This window comes from Parasteatoda tepidariorum, chromosome 7 (assembly GCF_043381705.1).
Source record: "Parasteatoda tepidariorum isolate YZ-2023 chromosome 7, CAS_Ptep_4.0, whole genome shotgun sequence".
NCBI classification, from domain to species: domain Eukaryota; kingdom Metazoa; phylum Arthropoda; class Arachnida; order Araneae; family Theridiidae; genus Parasteatoda; species Parasteatoda tepidariorum.
In genome coordinates this window covers 91,812,396-91,833,770 of record NC_092210.1, presented here as the reverse complement: position 1 = coordinate 91,833,770, position 21,375 = coordinate 91,812,396, and the positions used below count along the sequence as shown (strand labels likewise).

Below are 21,375 nucleotides of genomic sequence, written 5' to 3'. Positions count from 1 at the left end.
TGCACTCCAATCTTAGGATAAGAATTTAGGAAATCCTATCCTTTCATTCAAAGAGGTGTTTATTGTGCGGTAACATCAATAGGTTTGAATAATTTTTTTCAAAATTTTCTAAATTTAATGAAATATCTATATTAGGATGAACATTCTAGTGGATATTAAAATAACTTAATGAAGCAGTCCTTATAATTGCTGTATATCGAAATGTAACCATTTCAAACCTCACAACTTTGAGCTATAACAAAAATCAAATTTAAAGTGGAAATGTGTCTCAATTTTTTGTATTAAAACGAATGTTTCAGATATGAATATTAAAAGAGGGATGCGAATAATGATGACTTCAAATTTACCCTCAATATTTCTGAAATGTCAAATAATCTTGCACATTCTGATCGCTGTTATGTATTTCATTATATAACTGGTATTGAACAGTTGACCCTGTTTTTAGTTTAAGACTATCATTGTTTGATTTCATAGCCTTGTGGTTTTGAGCTCAACCCAGAAGACAGTGGAACTCCTGAACCAAGCATTGGGACTAACTAGCTTTTACGGAGGACTTTCTGATGGACATAGCCTACATTTCTGTGACGTGGAGATAAAAAACCTTCAACAGTTGGTGTCCAATGATTCTAAGTACTGCGATGGATTTTTTTACATCAGCACTCTGGGAGCAGAATTTATATTAATCAGACAGTGCTGAAATTCGAACCTGGGACACCTCATTGGCAATTGCTTCAGTGGCAGACGGATCATGGATTAGAGTCCCCTTGCTGTCAGGCTAACCGGGGGAGGTTTTCCTTTCCATGTAAAGCAAATGCGGGTTAGTTCCATCAAAAAGTCTTCCACGAAGGCAAATTTCACCCAATACTTGATCCAGCAGTTATCTTGTCTTCTAAATTGGGTTCAAGACGACAAATCTACAGAATTGAACGCCAGTTAGCCGTAGACCCTAAAAATTGGGTCGGCTGTTCGCCAACGGTTATAAAATAAAATAAAAATATTTTTTCAAATTTGTTATGACTGTTTTACATGTGTGTGTTATATTTTGCAGGTATAATGAGGGAGAGATTCATTTTAATCTTATGGCAATTATATCTGATCGGAAAATGCTCTACCAGAAAAGATTAGAAGAATTGAGTGTAAGTTATTATTCTTTAGACCAGGGATGCACCACCTTAAATATTAATAAAAATTAACAAAAATTAATAGAATTTTTTTTTTGGAATTCCTTCAAAATAAAAATAATAACACAAATTTTTTAATTACGTTCATTATTTTATTTATATTATCGTGCCACAGGTCCTTGGTTTGATTCTCGGACCAGGCAAGGTTGACTCAGTCTTTCATCCCTTCAGTGGGTCGACAAAATGAGTACCGAGCATGCTTGGGGACTTAACACTGGTAGTTCTGTGTTCGGCTGACCACCCAACCGGTACATCTGCTTCTTCACCGCCGAGCCCAAGGTCAAGAAAACTGATATGAGCTGATAGGCCTTTTCCCTCTTTGGGCTGTCACGCCACTGAGTTTCGATTTTTAAATTTATCATCATCAATGGCTCGACAGCCCAGGGTGGGACCTTGGCCTTCTCAAGAAGTTTTTTCCAGACTAAACTTTTTACTGCTAGTGTTTTCCAGTTTTTAGTTTTTAAGACCAAAAGGTTTTTTTTTCTAGGCTATCTATCCATCTCAAATTCGGCCTGCCTCTTTTGGTTTGGCATTGAAAACTCTCTTTTTGTGGTACAGTCTTCGTACATTCTGATGATGTGGCCTGCCTATTTTACTCTTTGTCTTTTAATAAAGTTAATAATCTCAGGTTCAATCAATGAGAGATAAAGCTCCCGATTTGATCTCCTAAGCCACGCACCATTCTCTTTTAATTCCTCCGAAAATACTTCTCAAGACCCTTTCTCTCTCAAAGGAACCCAACATAGCCTTATCCGTACTAGATAGGGTCCAGGCTTCACTAGTTTTGAATTTATATTATATTTAAATTATTCAAAAATATTAAAAAGTGATATTTTTTTAAAAATTCTTTTACTGGTCAGCCTACTTTTTTAAAGTGCAACTCTGAGCGTGATTGTAACCATTTCAGTGCTTACCTGCCCTGAGGTCACATGGAAATGTAAATTTTTACTTGTTATATTGTATATACATGTTACTTACAATTCAGATCTAAATACACCTTACCCCTTGAACAGCTGCAATTTTTAACTCTTGTGGTCTAAAAAAAGTGGTTGTGCATTCCTACTTTCTTCTTTATTTATACATAAGTTTTCTGAAAAGAGGCATTTCTTTTTTTCATAGTCTGGTGGAATGGAGGTAGATGAGACATTAGATGAAGTTAATAAAATTCACATGTTAATAGCAGAAGAGGAATTAAAACAAAAGCGATATAAAGTAAGTGTGCTTTAATTGAATTCTTTCCACAATTACAATTTATCAAGCACATATAATAAAAAAATGTAAGTCGAATGCCAAATTAACCAAAGCATAAAAGTTTTGTTCTTTTTTCAATTCCTGCTATTTTTTTTTATTTCCAATGGCAGATTATAGACAGTAACAGCATGCATAAACATCTAATAAAAATAAGAACAGAAACAAAGGATGCTGCAACAGAGTCTATTAATCACAACATGTCTCTAACTTTCCAATAGCGTTCAGTGATAGAATTCCTGCAAAGTGCAGAGCAGCTGAGAAGGCGCGTTGAGTCCATGTCCTCACCAGAACTGCAAAGAGTGCATACCGGGGAAGGAAGGATACCAAATCTAGACAGATGTTTCAGCAGACAGTCACAACCGGTAGCCAAACGGAATTCATCCACCGCTCTTCGTCTTGGGTCATCTTGCAAATTTAGGATGGTAGCCCTCCAAGACTTGGTAGAAGTACAGTCGAGAAGTTCTTCGCGTGCACAGGTCTTAAAGGTTCTCTTAATAAGCTGTTTTATGGAACAGAAGGGCATAATGTGCACAGAAGTCTAATTAATTAAGGCCCCCTTTTTTGCTAAGTTACCCATAACCCCGTAATGGGCAGGAACCCACTGGAAAACAATGGTTTTCTTAAGGGATGCTGGGTATTCAAGTTGGAGGCGGCGATCCAAAATGTCTTGATTTAAGGGATTATTTAAGGATGCAATGGCAGGCAAAGCAGCTCTTGAGTCACACAGGACAACAGCTTTTTCAAAAAGATCAATATGACACTGTGACTGGACTAGATTGCAGCCATCTCTCCATCAAAAGCAGATCCCTGTCTCACAGGGGCATAAAAGGAAAAAGCCTCGGAGAAAACTCCGGCACCAGCATTAGGACTGTCTGGTAGAAGAGATCCGTCGGTGTAGATCCGAAGCCACTCTGGCTCAGGGTAGTAAGAGCTCAACGCTTCATAAGTCAAGACTTTCAAAATAGCAGGATCCATATTGTGTTTATTTACACTTTGACATAAATCCAAATTAGTTTGGAAATGTTTCAAATCTATTGGATTTTGGGTTGGGACAAGATATTCAGGATCATAATTTATTCCGAGAGTATTTTTCAAGCGCAAAACTCCCTGAAGAAAGCCCCTTTGAGTCTTTAAATTTTTATTCAGGTCCCGGTTGGCCTCATTCCAAAGTGAAAAGCAACCAGGGACTCTGATGATTTTTTCCCAGAGAATTATAGCTTTTTCCTAAATCACAGATTGCATTGGTCTAACATCAGTCGTCAAAAGCATAGCATTAATCGGAGTAGTCTTTACCGCCCCAGTAATGATACGCTGGGACTGATTTTGAACTTTTTCCAAAGAATCAAGAACTTTTTCCCCCGGCACAACAAGTTGTTCGCAGCAATAAGTCAAAACGGGATGAATAAACATTTGATAAGTCTGTAGCAAGGTTCGTTCAGTGCAACACCATCTTGCTCCAGCAAGGCATTTGAGGATACTGAGTCTCTTCAGGGTACAAGGTTTTACAATTTATGAAACACGTATAATAAAAGAAAATCAACCAATGCTTAAAATTAAATTTTGTTCGTTCTGCGGTTCCTTTATTTTTTCTATCTCTTAATTTTTATAATTACTTGGTTATCTTTAACACTATGATTCTTAATAATTTTTAGTGTTTTTTTTTCTTCCTTCATTTAGGGAAAAAAAATCATTACCAAGTGTATATTGAATATATGATGCATGTTGAAATATCATCACTCATTTATAAAACGTGTTTCAGGTTGAAAATATCCGTAGGAAACATAATTATCTTCCCCTCATAATGGAACTTTTAAAAATTCTGGCTGAAGAAGGGAAACTTGTGCCTCTAATAAATGCTGTGAGTATATTTGTCGGGATTTAAATATCAATGCTATTAAGACCAACAAATATGACTGGAATTTAAATGTTGTTATGTAAAATAAATTGTTAGTTGTATGTAAAATAAATTGAAGTTTATTATACAACCTATATATGTACACTGGTCTAAGAAATTAAGAGAATTTGCAGACTGGGTCAATTATCTCTTGAACGATTTTAATAATAGACCGATTTGACATACATTATTACAATACAAAACAAATAACCATTCAACAGTTGTAATACACACACACACATGATTGTGCGTAACACTCGTTGTTGTCTTAATTTCTTACGGCAGTATATTTCGAATATTGAAGGACCAAGAGTAACTTAGAATAATTTATTCATTTGATATCTAAATGACGAATTTATTAGTTATTTTAATTTGACATACATTATTACAATGATCTGACATACATTATTACAATACAAAACAAATAACCATTCAACAGTTGTAATACCCACACACATGGTCGTGTGTAACACTCGTTGCTGTCTTAATTTCTTACGGCAGTATATTTTGAATAATGAAGGACCAAGAGTAACTTAGAATAATTGATTCATTTGATATCTAAATGACGAATTTAATAGTTTGCAGTTGTTTTAGTAGGACATATTAAGAGTCCTAATTATTGTTTTTAAGTATTATGATGCATTGCATTTTATCAGTGGTTTGATTGGGAAAAGTAAAATCACATGATCTTAATGCTGAAGAGTGCCGCTTTGCAACTAATCCCAAGATGGTTTTAAGTGCCATTCTCAAGACAAGAAAACAAAAATGATTTAAAGCATGTCTCATCCTTCACTCTTTATTATTCATTTTATGTTTCATATCTGGTGAGTCTCATGGCCAACTCTACTGGATTTTCTCCTGGTTTACTGGTTTAATAAAAATTTTCCTGATTTTTTGTACATTTCAGAAAGTTCCCTAAATTGCATTAGAATTTTTGCTTGCTTGAAAATGTAAATGCTTATTACTAATAAATAATGAAATGAACCTCATTTATAGAAATCAGTTCAAAACATTTTTAGGTTCTAAAAGGTACAGTTTATTTTTATTCAGTACTCCCTTTTTAAATTAATTAGACAATCTTTTATCTATCTTTGATGAATTGAATCCCTATTACTATTAAGAATAAACGTAAAACATAACATTTCAAGTTCATTTAACGTCAATCATAACTGGAAAATATTTCTTTTTTTTTTTCAATTTTGATGATTAATGTTCCCTATGTGTAAAATTTTTAGCACAATATGCACCAATTATCATGAAATTTATATTGTTTCATAAAATCTACTGGATTTTTCCTATCCATGTTGGCAGCTATGGGTATCTATTTTAAAGACCTTGGAAACATTTTTGAGGGAAATTAAATTTTATGTTCACGCAACTAAACAGGGGTTAGTTTTGCGTTTTTCTTCAATGAAAGTTAAAACATGGGGATATTGTCTTGGAAGGGATTTGCTGCTGACAAGGGGTGTCCAAAACTGCCAGAAAACACGAAGGGTCACTGGAGAATCAATCGATTTCCTTTATTTGTCTGATGAAGCATTTTCCATAATGATTAAACACCCTAATTGAACTCTCCACAACAATTTTCAATGGAATGTTACATTTTATGAGGCATAACTTACTCTAAATGTTTGATCGTAGCGGGTTTGCATATGTATATACAGGGTGTACAGTAAATGCTGCCACAAACTTCTAGGGGAAGTGGATAAGGATTGAGAATTACGTAGGAATGTCATTGTACGCTACGAAGGGCACTTTTCTATTATGGATTTGTTTGCCTTTGCGCTTTTATTTTTCTATAATATTTTAATTTCATGTTAGTGTTGAGAGTTCCATTAAAATAGGTTGTTAATTTAATGATTAGGCGAGCTTGTCCAGTGAGTCATCATATATTATTAAATTACGATAAGACAGCTAATAATGTACCCATTTGAATAATTAATAGAAGAGCCGTGATGGGGATAGAGCAAACAGGCGAATGCTTTTCATTGAGGTGAACCAGTTTGAATCCCAGTAATGGTTGGTCGATACGAATTCCCCATCCGGCTTGTATCAACCACGTGACACATCCTCAGTGGTAGACCGATCACAGGTTAGAGTCCCCTCGCCGTCAGGTTAACCGTAAGAGGTTCTTCCTCTCCATGTGACGCAAATGCAAGTTAGTTCCATCAAAAGTCATCCACGAAGAGAAATTTCTCTTAATTTTTTGACCCAGGAGTTACCTTGTCTTCTGGATTGGGTTTAAAATGCAGGGCTCCGTTATTGAGCATTAGTAGTCATACACCCAAAAATTGGGTTGGTTTTTCAACGACGGTTAAAAATAAAATAAAATAATTAATAGAAATCAAGAGATAAAAGTACCTGATGTTTAAAGGGTTAAAGTTAGGAACAGACTTTTGATGGCTAATAAGTGCTACTTTGGTCTGAGGAACCAATTAAAATCGAAATTTCTCTCCATTGGTACAAAAGTAAAGCTATACAAAACCTTAATCAGACCAATTATTCTATATGGTAGCGAGACCTGGGCAATTCATAAAACAGAGGAAAATAGACTACTCATTTTTGAAAGAAAGATCCTTCGGTTAATTTTTTGGAGCAGTTAAGGAAAATAGTAGTTGGTGAAGGAGATATAGATTACCTAATATTTTGAAGGACTTAAAATTGTTGGGAATAAACTGGTGGAAAAATCTAGCTCAAGCTCACTCTGCCTGGAGGCATCTAATTGAGACCTTGGCTGCACTAGGCTGTAGCGCTGACGAGGAAGAAGATGTTCGAAGAAGACTATGTAACAGTTCATTATAGGAAATGGTTTCCTAGGTAATTCTTAATCCTTGTGATGTACCCTACTCCCCCAACATTTACGGTACATCCTGTATAAGCAGTTTTCCACTATATGCAAAATCTTTGAAAAAATATTTTTTAGCAAATTGCAATATTGCTTTATAAATTATTAAATATGTAGAATCTTTCTACATGTTTACAGTTTCCTACTTTTAATCGGTTAATGTTTATAAATAACATTGAAGATATTCTCCAAATCACTTGTCTACCTATAACTAATTTTCTTGCCGTTCATCTAATCGATTCAGAGTCCCAGACCCATGTCTTGAAATAAATTCGTACAGATATGAAACAGTAAGGAGTTTTACTTACTTAGGATCAATTATTACTATTGACAACAGACTGGCTCCTGAAATAAATAAAATTTAAAAAAAAAAACTCCTATCTCTCAAATAGGGCTGCCTATGGGCTTAGAAGATGTATTAAATCTAGGTTTCTTTCTAGAAAAACAAAATTCTTAATCTACGAAACTCTTGTCAGGCCAGTCTTGACATACCCTTCTGAAGCTTGGACAATGTCTAAACTGGAGGAAAATTGTATCGCAACATTTGAGAGAAAGATTTTGCAGAGTATACTTGGGGGTGTGAATGAAAACAATAACTGGAGAAGGAGATTTAACTTTCAACTGTACAAGATTTATGAACAACTCAATATTATTAAATATATAAAAATGAATAGAATGAATTGGATGGCCCGCGTGATTTGAATGAGTGATGACAACACAATAAAAAAGATGCTGCTTTTGAAACCCAGTGGGGCAGGGAGAGCCGCCGTTGAGATGGGCTGACTCAGTGGAGTCTGATTTTCTTGCAATACAATGCAAAAGAATTGGAGATCAAAGAAAAATTGGAAGTCGTCATGGAGAAATCTTCAGAGGAAGGCCATTTGCTCACATTAAGCTGTCTGGCCAAATATGATGATGATGTTGAAATTTTTCAAATGTTTATCTTTTTTACTTCATTCATTATTGAAGACGTTTAAATTTCTGAATTTAAATTCTTCATTAGAATTTTCTGTTTTTGAAATTATTCATTCAAGTGAAAGCACTTCTTTTTAACGCATCGTTATAATGTGCATTAGTAATTGATTTTTAATCAAAAGTCATAACTTTTTAACCTCTCAAATATTTTTTTTTTAACATTTATTTAAATACCTGCTAAATTTGAGTACAATATAAACGAGCTATCAATTTTTTATCAGAACACTGAACAAGTTCACTATATATTATTTTTTAAATGAAAGTATTGTTTAATTTACTTTTTTTTACAGCATAGCTTTTCATTTACTTGATTTTATTCGACCTAGTAAATTTGTGAAGTGACCAATAGTTTGTTAACTCGATATTTAAGACGTTCTTTTCAGAGAAGGTTTCAAATGAGAAATAACTATTGGAATGAAAATATTTCTATCAATTGCTTACTGATTCTTTTTTTTTCAGGCAAAACAAAAGGTTGATGAAAGGAAAAAGAAAGAACAAGAGATCAAACAAGTCCAATAAAATGTTTTATTTCTTGTTAATTGTGTGTTGTCATCATCTTATTGTGATAGTACCTTTCATTCATTATACACTAACATGGTGCGTTGCGTTTTTAAAAAAGTGCTTAAAGGTACTTATTCTCGAGTTCTTTAAAAGCTTTTAAAGGTGCTTTTCTTATTGGGTGTTTTTAAAAAGTGCTTAATTTTCCCTTTTCCAAAATGAGATATTTTTTCTTTACCAGGTCGATTTTCGTCACGTATTATGCAGAAGTCTGCTTTTCACATTGTTCTTTCCGCAATCCATTTTAGATTACATTCGGTCCGTAACGTTCAAAAGCGCCAATCATTTTACATGTTTGATAAAATCCTTGCTGGTCCGCATCTGCGTCTACTGAGCTGGGTTCGGCGAAATTATTGCACTGGCATGTGCAACTCTGCTGCACTTTGCAACATATTTTCAATTTCAGTCTTTATTTTCCACCCTCTGATATCGAACCGAAAAATCTCGATTATTTTATAATGTCTAGTATAATCAAAAAAGAAGTTCTTTGTCAGAAATTAGCTATTTTATTATGATCATGTAAAGTTCTTGAAAATTATTTTGCATTTTGTTAATGCATATAGTGCTTAAAAAGTTCATATTTCTTGTTGAAAGATTTTAGCTATTAACTTTGATTAAATAGAGGACTAATTATTTCAGTATTATATTTTTATTTTATTTGTAAATCTTTATTTTCCTCCAAAAACAACTTAGCTAAATAGCAAAGTAGTTCCTTGTCTTAACTACACCGCCATTCGAATTGAAATAGATTATCAAAAGAAATCCTGAAATTTGAGCTGTCCATTATAAGACCAGGTGCAATAACAAAAATTTTATTGTTCTTTTTTTCTCACTTGTTATAAAAATTCGAAATGTTCAGAATTGTTATATTTGTCGACGAAAAAGACTTGAAAATAAATGTTAATCTAAAATTATTTTGAAGTGAATGAAAACATAAACATACAGGGTTTGCTGAAATCATCGCCCTTAATATATATTTTTAGAATACTTGTTAAGATTAATTCAAAATTACATACTTACATAATTTGAAATTAAAAAAAAAAGTTATTGAAATCAAATCACAAGTAAGAAAGACTGGGTTCAAAACATCAAAGTAAATCTGTTTTGAAGGATGAAACTTCTTATTATCTGCTACTTAAATGTTTCCCAAATTTTAACAAATAATCCAACATGTTTTGAACTCAACGGGAATACATTAAATTTTAATAGAATTTTTTTCTTGTTAAAGTATCAGCCCATGGCCACAATAGATTTCTTAAGATATGTGAAATTTTCTTAATTTGTTACTACAATTATATACATAACTTAGTGGATTAGATCCCCATACCTCCTGTTTACTCGCATATTCTCAAATTTCTCCGTATTTGTAGAAGAAATTTTTCAAACACAAAATTTTGGCGATAAAATATCCACTGTTGGCAAAAATACTTCTCTTATCCCTCAACCAATAGTACAGTTGAGTGATAATAATTGAAGTAAATTCGTGATGGGGACATATCGCCTTCCAGAGAGGTGAACGTGCTTGGAATCCCAGCCACACTGCTGACGTAAAAATATCCCTAGTGGGGGTACCCTTGTCGTCAGGTTAACCGTGGGTGGTTTTCCTCTCCATCTGTAATACAAATGTGGGTTTAGTTCGATCAAAAAGATCTCCACGAAGGCAAATTTCTCCCAATACTTGATCCAACTTCTGGATTGGGTTCAAAATTACACATTTGCGGAGTTGAACATTAGTAGTCGTAAACCCGAAAATTGGGTCAGCTGTTCAATGACGGTTATAAAAAAGGTGAGATAATTAGTGTTAGTGATCGGAGAATATCTTCTTTAAATTAAGATTTATATATGGGTCATTCTCACAAAAACAGTCATTTTCATGTCCCCAGTATATTTTATGTTTGTTTTACAACTTACGAAAAAAAATTTTCAGGGAAAGTGTCCTTCAGAATGCAAGCTAACAAAAGAATAAAAATAAAATTATCAATTTTTATTTTTTATNTCGTGGATATAATTACATTTATTCGTTATTTTAATACTTACTGACGATAGATTACATTTATTCGATATTTTAATACTTACTGACGATAGATTAGAATAAACATCAGTGTTTGGAGTATCGAGCAAATATATACCGGGCAATGGCACTTGACCTTAAAAAAATATCAGTGTAGATACCCTACACTGATATTTTTTTATACCGGGCAGTGTAGATACCCTACACTGATATTGACCGGGCAATGGCACTTGACCTTAAAAAAACATCAGTGTAGGGTATACCGGGCAGTGGCACTTAACTAGACCTAGCATATATTTCGGGCATTTACCAAAGGCCTAGTCAAGTGCCATTGCCCGGCATACCCTCCACTGATGTTTTTTTAAGATCAAGTGCCATTGCCCGGTATACCCTACACTGATGTTTCTTCTAATCTATCGTCAGTAAGTATTAAAATATCGAATAAATGTAATTATATCCAGGAATATATTAATATGAAATCGGATGTAATAAATATTTCGGACATTCACCAAAGCGACTATGTGATTGTCAACACTCACCGGTGAAAGTCAACAACCACCGATTTCGGTCATTCACAGTAACATGCACATCATTTACATAATAACCTCATCAGGACGTTTATTTCATACTTTGCCTAAATAGCATCCGGCATTGTATAGAATGCCTAGGCAAAGTATGTAATACTTCTCACATTTCATACTTTGCCTAAAAACGTCAGGCATTCTATACAATGCCGGCGTTTCATACTTGGCCGGTAATATATATATATTTTTTACTTAGCTAAATGTAAATATTATTTCCAATTTTGAATTTCTTCTTTTCGACTAACACGATTATGTAAGATTTATAAAAAATTGACTCACAACCCAAAAAAATTCGCTTATGTTGGCAGGTATGGATCCTTTTTCAGTGCTCCATACATACATCGAATGAAAAACACAACACTATATTTTAAGTTTTTCTTTCTAATTCTCTTCCCTCTTTTCAGACCCTGGAGAAAAGTTTTTTAGCAGTGCATTTCTGAATATTCTTGCACAGTTAAAGCCTGGATCAAAAATATTTTAGCTTAGGGGTGCACAACCTACGGGCCAAATGCGGCCCGCGACCGCAATCTGAACGAAATGAAAAAAAAAAAAAAAAATCAAATATTTTTTTTTTCTTTTTTTTGAAAAACAAAATAAATTTGAAATTTACGCATTTAATTTTTTTGACGCACCTAATTTCAAACAATGTAGTTTTTGATCGCTTTTTTTCGATGGTTACCTCTACAGATTAATGCATAGTTTTGAATATTTTAAATACATCATTATTACGATATACGAAGTTCTAATTTTTGTTATTACTTTTGACGCACTACAAGTGCGCCGATTTCATCATAAATCCAATGACTTTCCGGTAGTTATTGCTATTATATTTTCACGTCCTTTCTGAAATCGCGATTTTTGAAAGTTAGGAAACGATTTATTTGTGCAAACTTCAGAATAAATCTAATTGACTTTTGATCCTTTATCGGCAGTTATTGCCATGCATTTCCGCATGGTTTTTAAAATTTGGATATTTTATCACGATATTAAGAATCGGGACTAAATAATCGCTCATTTAGATAAACCATATTTGGACGTGGTTTATTTGTACCGATTTTATCGCAAATAAATTTTTTTTCAATCGTTATTTTGGCCATTATTGTAACACATTTCTACAAAGTTTTGAAAAATCTGATATTTTTATACGCTATTGCTATACTTTAATTTAGAATTTCGCATTTAAATACATAAAATTTTGACGCGTTTTATTTACGCCAATTTCACCGTAAATATCAAGGGATTTTGATAATTTCTTTGATAGTTATTACCACGCTTTTACACGTGATTTAAAAAAAAATGATATTTTTAATACTATAATTTGACAACATGCGAGTTTTGAATCGCTCATTAAAATAATTACTTCTTACGTGCTGTATTTGTGTCGACAGGGGTCTGCAGACATTTTGTGAAAGGTCCGTTTATGAATTTGTGCAAATAGGGTCCTTTTTGCAAAAAAACTTTTTCAAGGAGCCTTTAAATTGTAAATAGATACAAGATTATGCTTAACACTGTAAAATTATAATTAAAAAAAATTAAATTTTCAAAATTAAACAGCAATTGCTGCTTCTAAATTAGAGATGCAACATACAAATATTTGGTATTTAGCTTATACTGCTGAACGCAGAATATTCATTTCGGACGAATAATGGAAGAAGCGTCTGCCGAAGACAAAACTTCATTCGTTTACATCCATCTTTATTTTTGTTCCCCTTGGGAAGAGTTTATTCAATTAACAAAACAATGAAGATAAATAAATTTGTGAAGGGTTCGATTAAAAGAAAATTCATTTTGTGAGTGGTCCTATTTTAAGTTAAAATATTTTGTGAAGGGTTGGTGTTTATGAAATGATATTCAATAATGATATACGTTTATGAAATTTCTTCTAAACAGATCCCTGGCCGATTTTTACATAAATATAAGAGGTTTTTCGATCATGTTTTTTTTTCTTTCCAGTTATTGCTACGTGTTTACTTGTGATTTAGAATATCCTGATATTTTAGCACAACATTACAACTCTTAAAATTCGATACTGTTTTAATTTTTTTTTTTTTTTAAACTTAAATAGTAATTACGTATCTTAGCAAAATCGATCCCTTCCTGAAGAGAATAAAAATAAAAACAAATTGTGTACATTTATAACAAACGCGTTCCTTTATCGTAAAATATAATTCAAAACAAGTGCATATTTATCTTTAGTCTCATGAACAAGTGCAAGTTTAACATCACACATTCAACCTATTCTTTTTGTTGTTACAATATTTAAAAATCACAGGTCGCATTTACACTTTTCAGAAATCATAAGTTTTAATTTGTCTCGTAGTTTAAAATTCACGCATCGTAATTCGTATTAACGCGATCTTATAATTGCTCATCGCATTTCGTATTAACGAGTTTCGTAATAACGAGATTCAAAAATCATCCATCGAGACTCAAATTCACGAGATTTAAAATTACATCACGCGATTCGTGTTCTGGTGTTTAAAATATCATACGTTGTTACTCTTCTCAAAATTCAAAAATCATACATCGCGATTTATATTCACGCGATTTAAAAACCATATATCGCGATTCATATTCACACATTTTAAAAAGTCTAACTGTGAGTAGTATTTTCGCAGTTTAAAATCGCACATCGCAATTCGCATTCACGTGATTTGAAAATCACACATTGCGTTTTTTATTTACGCAATTTAAAAATCACACATAGCAATTCGTATTCAAGCAATTAAAAAGATAACGCATCGCTATTTGTATTCACGTGATTTAAAAATCTGGAAGTGAAGAACATTGTCTAGGACACATTTCAAAAGTCATTAAGTTATTTGCCCTAATTTAATACTACCCACAACAGCTTCTGTCGAAAAACTGTTTTCCAGAATAAATTTAGCCTGTTCAAAATTACCCAACAAAATCATTAAATTTTCATTTAATGGCTCGAAAAAACTATCACATATATAAGATTATCCCAATATTTAAAAAATGTGCAAAAATTACAGGAAAACTATTAAAAAATATTAACCATTTTCTATATACTTCGACCATTTCTTATCATTCATGATTATATGCTGGGAAATGATTTGTATATCATTAAATTTTAACTGTAAAAAATGTAATCAAAATGAGTTTCGTAAAGTAATGTAAATGTTACTAATTGTTTAGGCATATGAGTATTAATTGTAAATAGTAAGTGTCACGTTAAAAAAAATATTCGTCATAAAAAATTGTAAACAAGTATCTGAATAGTTTTTTATTATTAAGGAAAATAGTTCCTTCAAAATTAATGCTTTCTTTCTTTTTCTTCCCTCTCTCTGCCCCTGCCTCATATAATTAGTTTAAAATAAATGTTTTAAAGTTTAAGTATATTCCCTACTAAATTCTAAATCTTATTTTCCGCAAAAGGGGTTTTGTTTCAATTTTAATTATTTTTAACCCTATAAACTTTCTTTAAATCAAAGTATTTAACTTGCATTTATTTTAATACTAATAATTTTTTTTTTTTTAAATTACATTCTATGAACAAATTTTTTTAAAGTTATAATTCATGTTTAAATGAACTTTTGTATTATGCAATATGATTAAAAAAAACATGAATTTTCCCATAGTTTTTTTATTATTTCAATTTATCAANATAAACTTTCTTTAAATCAAAGTATTTAACTTGCATTTATTTTAATACTAAGAATTTTTTTTTTTTAAATTACATTCTATGAACAAATTTTTTTAAAGTTATAATTCATGTTTAAATGAACTTTTGCAATATGATTAAAAAAAACATGAATTTTCCCATAGTTTTTTAATTATTTCTGATTTTCGGATTCTGTTTTTTTCTTAAGTAATCAGTTTAGAAGTTTCTAACTTTAAACATTTAAAAGTATTTAATTTTTATGCTCAGATATTACAAGGTTAACTTAGAAAAAGAATTTAGTGGCTAGAACAATGTTTTTATAACAATTACTACTTAAAATTGCAGTGAATATGTCTGTCTAAATACTTTGGGTGTTCACTTTGGCATGCGGCTGGTCAATCTGCTGCGCATGTGGCCCTTCACTCAAAAAGGTTGTGCACCCCTATTTTAGCTTGATCAACTACGTCCTGATAGGTTTCACAACCGAGGCTCAGCTATATCTTGTAATAATGGTAGGACTGATAACTATATATCGTTTAGCTACTAATGAATGGTATGCCAGATTACGACGGTATACTTTGCTGAGCTTTAGTGACATGTTACTCCACCAGATAAGATTTAGTTAGCCTTAATGATAGGTTACACCATCAGATTAGATTTGGCTAGGCTTAAATGATATGTTGTACTGCAAAATAAAACTTTGCAAGGCGTTGTACTTTGTCTATGTAAAGAACTCCCCATACCATTCATCTGGAGTAGTGGTGATGACTATGGTTACAAGGTTTTACTATGACAAGTAGGGATGCTGGGTCATGACTTTAATGATGTCGCACATAAATAATTATATTTTGCACCGAAATATTGCAGAGGAAGTTTTTTTTTTAATTTTGTGTATTTTTTTTTTTTTTTTGGTTGTATTTTTTTTTGGTCATTTAAATAGTTTTGTTTCACGATACTGCATAATATGTAAAAAAAAAGTAGTTATGTTTTAGAAAGAAATTAACTATACTTGCTTTAGGGGAAAAAGCAAGATTTGCTGTAATTATTTTAATAGAGAAGGTAGAAGTGAGTAACCTTGAGATGCCTGTTTTATTTAATAAAAGAGATTGTGTTACTGTCCCAATGGTAAATTAATTCAGACTTAATTTACTGATTGTAATTAAAAGAAATACTTATCCCCTTTTGCAGTTTTCAGATAAGTTTTTTTTCTAAAAAAAAGACACAAAAGTTTATTCAGTTTTATAGTGGTACAAATCATGATTAATTTACTGAAATAATTTTTTTTTCAATGTTATGAAGAAAAGAAATAAAATTAAGTGAAACAAATGTCAAAAGCTTTGAAGAGTTTTTATTTAGAGATATTCATTTACAAAAAGAGAAAATGCCATTTACAAAAGAAAATATACTACAAAATGTACAATTCAAAATCTATATACACATTTGACTAGAAACAATGCATCACATTACTATTTTAATGTAGCAAGCTATATACTAATTATATACCAGCAACATTTTCCCTTTCAAACTATAAATTTGTTAACAGAAAACAATTTTAATGACACTTGTTAACAACTCCTCTCAGGGGTGAGTAGTCCAGACATTTTGTGAAAGGTCCTGCTTTTGCAAAATTGTGAAAATAAAATAAGCGGTAAGTCACATTCCTTCAACCAGGGTCCTGCTTTTGCAAATAGGATCCTGTTATTGCAAAAACTACTGAAAACCTTTTCAAGACGTTTTTAAATTGTAAATAAATAAAAGATTCTGCTCAACAATTGCTGCTACTAAATTAGAGATGCAACATACAAATGTTTGGTATTTAGCCTATACTGCTCAACACACGATTTCGGACGAATAATGGAAACAAAATCACTCACATTTTTAATAATTTCAATTGACGTATTTTAAACAACATAACTTAGAAATGTATCAATTTTAATGTGTTACGCAGTAAGTAAACTTAAACAATTCTAAAATTTATAATATTTTGTCTAAAAAATTGCCTGAAATTAATTTTTATTTACATAATATTCTATTAATTAATTTTATGAACAAATATAAATTGATCAATTATTTATCAACAAAAAAATTATGATTTAATATTAATGCACGTTTGATGTTTGTAAAAGTAGAAATACTTTCTTAGAATACTACATTGGGAATTTAAATTTAGTTTGTCTCGAACCGTCTCCCCCCCCTCAGGAAGGGTATATTCGATTAAGAAAACAATAATGAAGATAATCAAATTTGTGAAGAGTCCGATTAAAATATACATTATTTAGTGAAGGGTCCGTTTTTATGAAAAGATATTCTTCTAAACAGATCCCTGCACCTGTTTAGAAAATTTGAATTGGGGAATAATCCATCCCTTCAGTGTGTCGATAAAATGAGTATCGGGCACTCGACATTGCGGTTTCGGCTAACCACTTAACATCTCCAGTATTCGTGCCTGATGTTGTAATCAACTCCTACATTGTACAAATTACTTTACAATAAGATAAGACGAAACCCTGAATATTTTTAGGTAAGTACTTAATTTATGTTGCACTAGAGCTGCACAACGGGCCATTGAGGATGGTCTGGGCAACATCCCTGAAGATGATCTGAAGACATGCCATCGCAATCTGATCCACTGCAGAGAGGATTGCTCCCCTGGTTGTCATCAGAAATGGATTATTTTTCAGTTTTGTTGCAAAATGTTTCCAGATTTTGACAAAAAATTGCATTATTTCCAGAACACCCCCCCCCCAAATCAAATTCTCATACTCTTTAGGAACCCTGAATTTGTTTAGAATGGAAAAAATTGCTGGTATAGGCTAAAGGGCAAAATTAAAGGTCGCCACACGCATATAACAAATAGTGAAAAAAAATTGCCTGCCGATGACCACTTTTCTAGTTGAAAATGCATCCTTTGTACATTTTATCATTTATTTTTCTTACAAAATATGGAATTACAATAAAAACTCGCTACAACAATATTTTGGGGACCCAATAAACAGAGTGTTTTAGAGGGATATCTTATTATATCGAGGGCCTTTGCGACGCAATAAGATTTTTAAAAAATTTCAATGTTAAATATGCATTAATTATAAATCTATTTATATATTATATAAAAATATAATTTGGAGAATGTTAATTATGGTTAACTATGAAATCAGTGACTTCTTAAGAGATTCTAAGAATGGAACAGTCTTGGGGTGTACATCAAGGCTGGGGTATTGAAATCTGAATACAAAAGCCATTCACTGTGGTGAAAAGAAATAAGATAAGTTTATAATCAGCATTGGGACTTCTCTTGTTAGAAAAGAACGGAAAAAAATGCCAAAATATAAAAATAAGATTTTTTACATTATTTAAAAACCAATAATATATCTGGAAAATAAGGTTGAAATTTGAAAAAAAAAAATCTTTCTTCAGGGGTTTATTGTATTGCAATATTGAGAGGTGGATAACATTAATTCGTATGCAAGTTTGCCGGGACCACGAAACATTGCTGTAATAGAGTGAGTTATTGTTGTATCGGCATGGGTGCCACTCTTCAGTCCTGGGGACTGAAATCAGTCTTAAGAAAAATCAATGGACTAATAAATTCTATCAATTAAATTAAATTTTCCTTTTTTTTTCATTTTTTGGTCAAAATCAAAAAATATTATATATTAATTAAAACATATGATATGGTAATGATATCAAGATTATTATTTATCTTCTTTTTGACAGCTTCACTAAATCTTATTCTTAAGGTTTTGATAAATGGGATTGATTAAACTTCATCTACTTGTGTCATTAAATTTTTACTATTGCTGAATCTAAATCTGCTCGAGTTTGCTTCCCCTACCCTAACCAACTGTCATGCTAGTCAAAGTTAAATCAAGAATATTTTTTTAAAGAAGAAAGAAATTATTGTGCTAGAACAAAAAATAAGTAACAATGACGCGAAAAATAGAGATATGAATGGTTTCAGGTTGTTCAGTTATAGTTGTAAAAAATATACAAGGTTAGCTGTTATTTTCGTTTTGTTTGCTAAAAAAACATAAAATAAAGTAAAAAAATTTCAGAAAAAATAATCAAATTATTGATTTAATATGTAGGCTATTATCAAGGAATGGTAAATTTTGGTTTCAGTGAGGTTTGGTAAACAATGCTAGACAGTATTATTTGGTCAAAAAAAAGCTCAGTCTTGAATTTTTTTTTAGAGTGGCAGCCCTGTGTATCGGATATCGTAGTAGCGAGAGTTCACTGTTTTATAAATATTTTTTATTTTGTAAATTTCTTTTTTTCATTTAAGTTTTTTAAAAAAGATTTTCTTCGCATTTTAGAAATGAACCATGCAGTGTTTACCCTATTTTGATAAATGCTTAAAAAATGTAACTGTTTAAAAAGTGGCTGCATGTTTAAAATGCTACAACCTGATCTAGTTTTGCCCCATCATATAAGCAGAACACAGAGAGCAGCAAGCTAGGGTTCGCATCGATCTGACATGACATTTAAAACTTGCATGAACTTGAGATATCTTTCTTTGGCAGAGACGTGTGAGCCTTTACTTCCCCACAGAAACTTCATGTGGAACTCAGTCCTGAACATGTCCAACATTAAATCATCATACTTTATGTGCTCCAGCACTATCTCGCTGTTCCTCTTGTACATCGGCCACTGCTGCGTCATGCCCCTCCCCACCTCCAAGTGAGTCAGCAGAAGTTGAAGACCGTAGTCTGCCGCAGTCTGCTCCCACGGAAGTCCCAGGCTCAGCACTTTACCTAAAATGAAATTTGCATCTATAAATAAGGTAAATTTTAAACCTGCATACCTTGAGATCAGGCGTTAAGTAAAGCTTACAAATTAATTTAATAATCTGAGACATAATTTATAATAAACTATACAGGATATAATTTTTAGTGCAAAATAGATTTTGACACGAGTGATAAGATACAGCAAATACCAAAAGGTGTCCCACTGTCAGCTTATGTAGCGGGAAAGAATAAACCAATTCAGAACTAAACTAGATGCGGTGCCAATCGTTCTAATTTTAGAACTATTAAACAAAGGGGAAAACATGTTTATTCAGATTAAATATTTTTTTTTTTTAACAAAAAATAGTTTTTCTTCATCAAAATAATACATTTGGTTATACTTGCTACTGAACTTTATTTATAAAGTTAGGGTTTTGCTAACATTTAGCGTTCTATGGACAAAAACAATTGTGAAAGAATAATTTAACTGGGGAAATTCACAGCTCTCTTTCCATGAAACAAGTGCTAACTGGGAAGAGTACATGACTTTGCTCGGCAGTCTTACGAAAGTGAAAATACATTGTAAATATTTCTAATTTAAGCCAGTCCCAAATCAAATTTCAGCATTAAAATGAGCATACCTTTCTCTTTGTGCGATGAAGAGGACAAACTCTCCAAAGGAATGGTTGGTTCTTCAGGTTCAGTCAAGTGTTGCAGAATATGAATGAGAGACATTAAGTAAGGAATGCTTGTGTTGGGAGCTTGAGGGTTGGAGCATTCCTGCATGTTCTTCAGCATTGGCCTGAGTTTAGTCTCGTACGTAAAAGCGTTCTCCGTGCACGCCTGCCTTAACTTCAACCACGTGCATCGAAGTCTTGAGATCTGAAAACATTTTCTTATAACTATCACAATGCTTTGTAAGTATAATTCATTACCAAAAGTAATTTAAAAGGGTCTTAAATGGACTTAGTATCACATTTTTTTATCAGTATAATTGATTTAAAAATTTACAAAGCATAATAATAAAAGATGTTCTAAAAACATTGCTGTCATCATTTAGCGAAATGATAAAATAGTAGCTAACTATTACATTATTATTAGTACCTAACTCAGGAGCAGAATTTAGTGAGTCTATTCTGTAGAGTTTCCTGCATAAATCAAAATTTGCCTACAATCCAAATGCAATCATGCGGTTTTTTTTCAAAAACTTTTATTTTAAAAATACTAGTTCAAACCTTAATTTTTAAAATAACAGTTCAAAAACTTTTATTTTATTTGCAAATTTAAAGTAGAAAAAGGTAAACGCAAGAAATGCATGGTGTTTCAATTTAGTTTAAAACATATGAAATAATACTTAAAAAGGAAGATTGAATAAAATCTTTCTTAAATTATCGAAACAACTAAACAAAAATGTATTGATACAGATAAAATTTAGTTATGTTTTATCGAGAACAAAATAAGTATTCATTAGAACAATAAATTTCCTATTCGACAATCACAAAGACATGTTGAAAATATAGAACACTGAATTCTATAAATTTGCTGCATCTAAATCCACTTTCAAGGTCATTCGGTGTTATAAGAATGGCTAATTTCTTTCCATCATTGGCCTCCTCTAATCCCCAACTCACAAATGGCCTCAGATACAAAAATAGATACCTCGTAATAGATGGGAAATGTTCAATTAATTCTAATAATATAACTTCTGGTAATATTCAATTTGAAAT

The 21,375-nt window shown here is 32.0% G+C and overlaps 2 protein-coding genes across 2 annotated transcripts in view; one reads left to right on the top strand and one right to left on the bottom strand.

The window, feature by feature from the left end:
• The window catches only part of LOC107445334 (ubiquitin carboxy-terminal hydrolase L5), a 28,771-nt gene extending 20,086 nt beyond the window's left edge, over positions 1–8,685 (top strand). The window contains exons 8-11 of the mRNA XM_043054885.2: positions 1,049–1,136; positions 2,301–2,393; positions 4,192–4,290; positions 8,606–8,685. Of these exons, the coding sequence (XP_042910819.1) occupies positions 1,049–1,136; positions 2,301–2,393; positions 4,192–4,290; positions 8,606–8,665 (340 nt within the window). The 3' untranslated portion in view covers positions 8,666–8,685. The remainder of the gene's footprint in view (positions 1–1,048; positions 1,137–2,300; positions 2,394–4,191; positions 4,291–8,605) is intronic.
• Positions 8,686–18,628: 9,943 nt separating this feature from the next.
• The window catches only part of LOC107445333 (breast cancer anti-estrogen resistance protein 3 homolog), a 40,178-nt gene continuing 37,431 nt past the window's right edge, over positions 18,629–21,375 (bottom strand). The window contains exons 9-10 of the mRNA XM_016059701.3: positions 20,290–20,530; positions 18,629–19,675 (exon numbers count right to left, since the gene is read on the bottom strand). Coding sequence (XP_015915187.2) covers positions 19,377–19,675; positions 20,290–20,530 — 540 coding nt within the window. The 3' untranslated portion in view covers positions 18,629–19,376. The remainder of the gene's footprint in view (positions 19,676–20,289; positions 20,531–21,375) is intronic.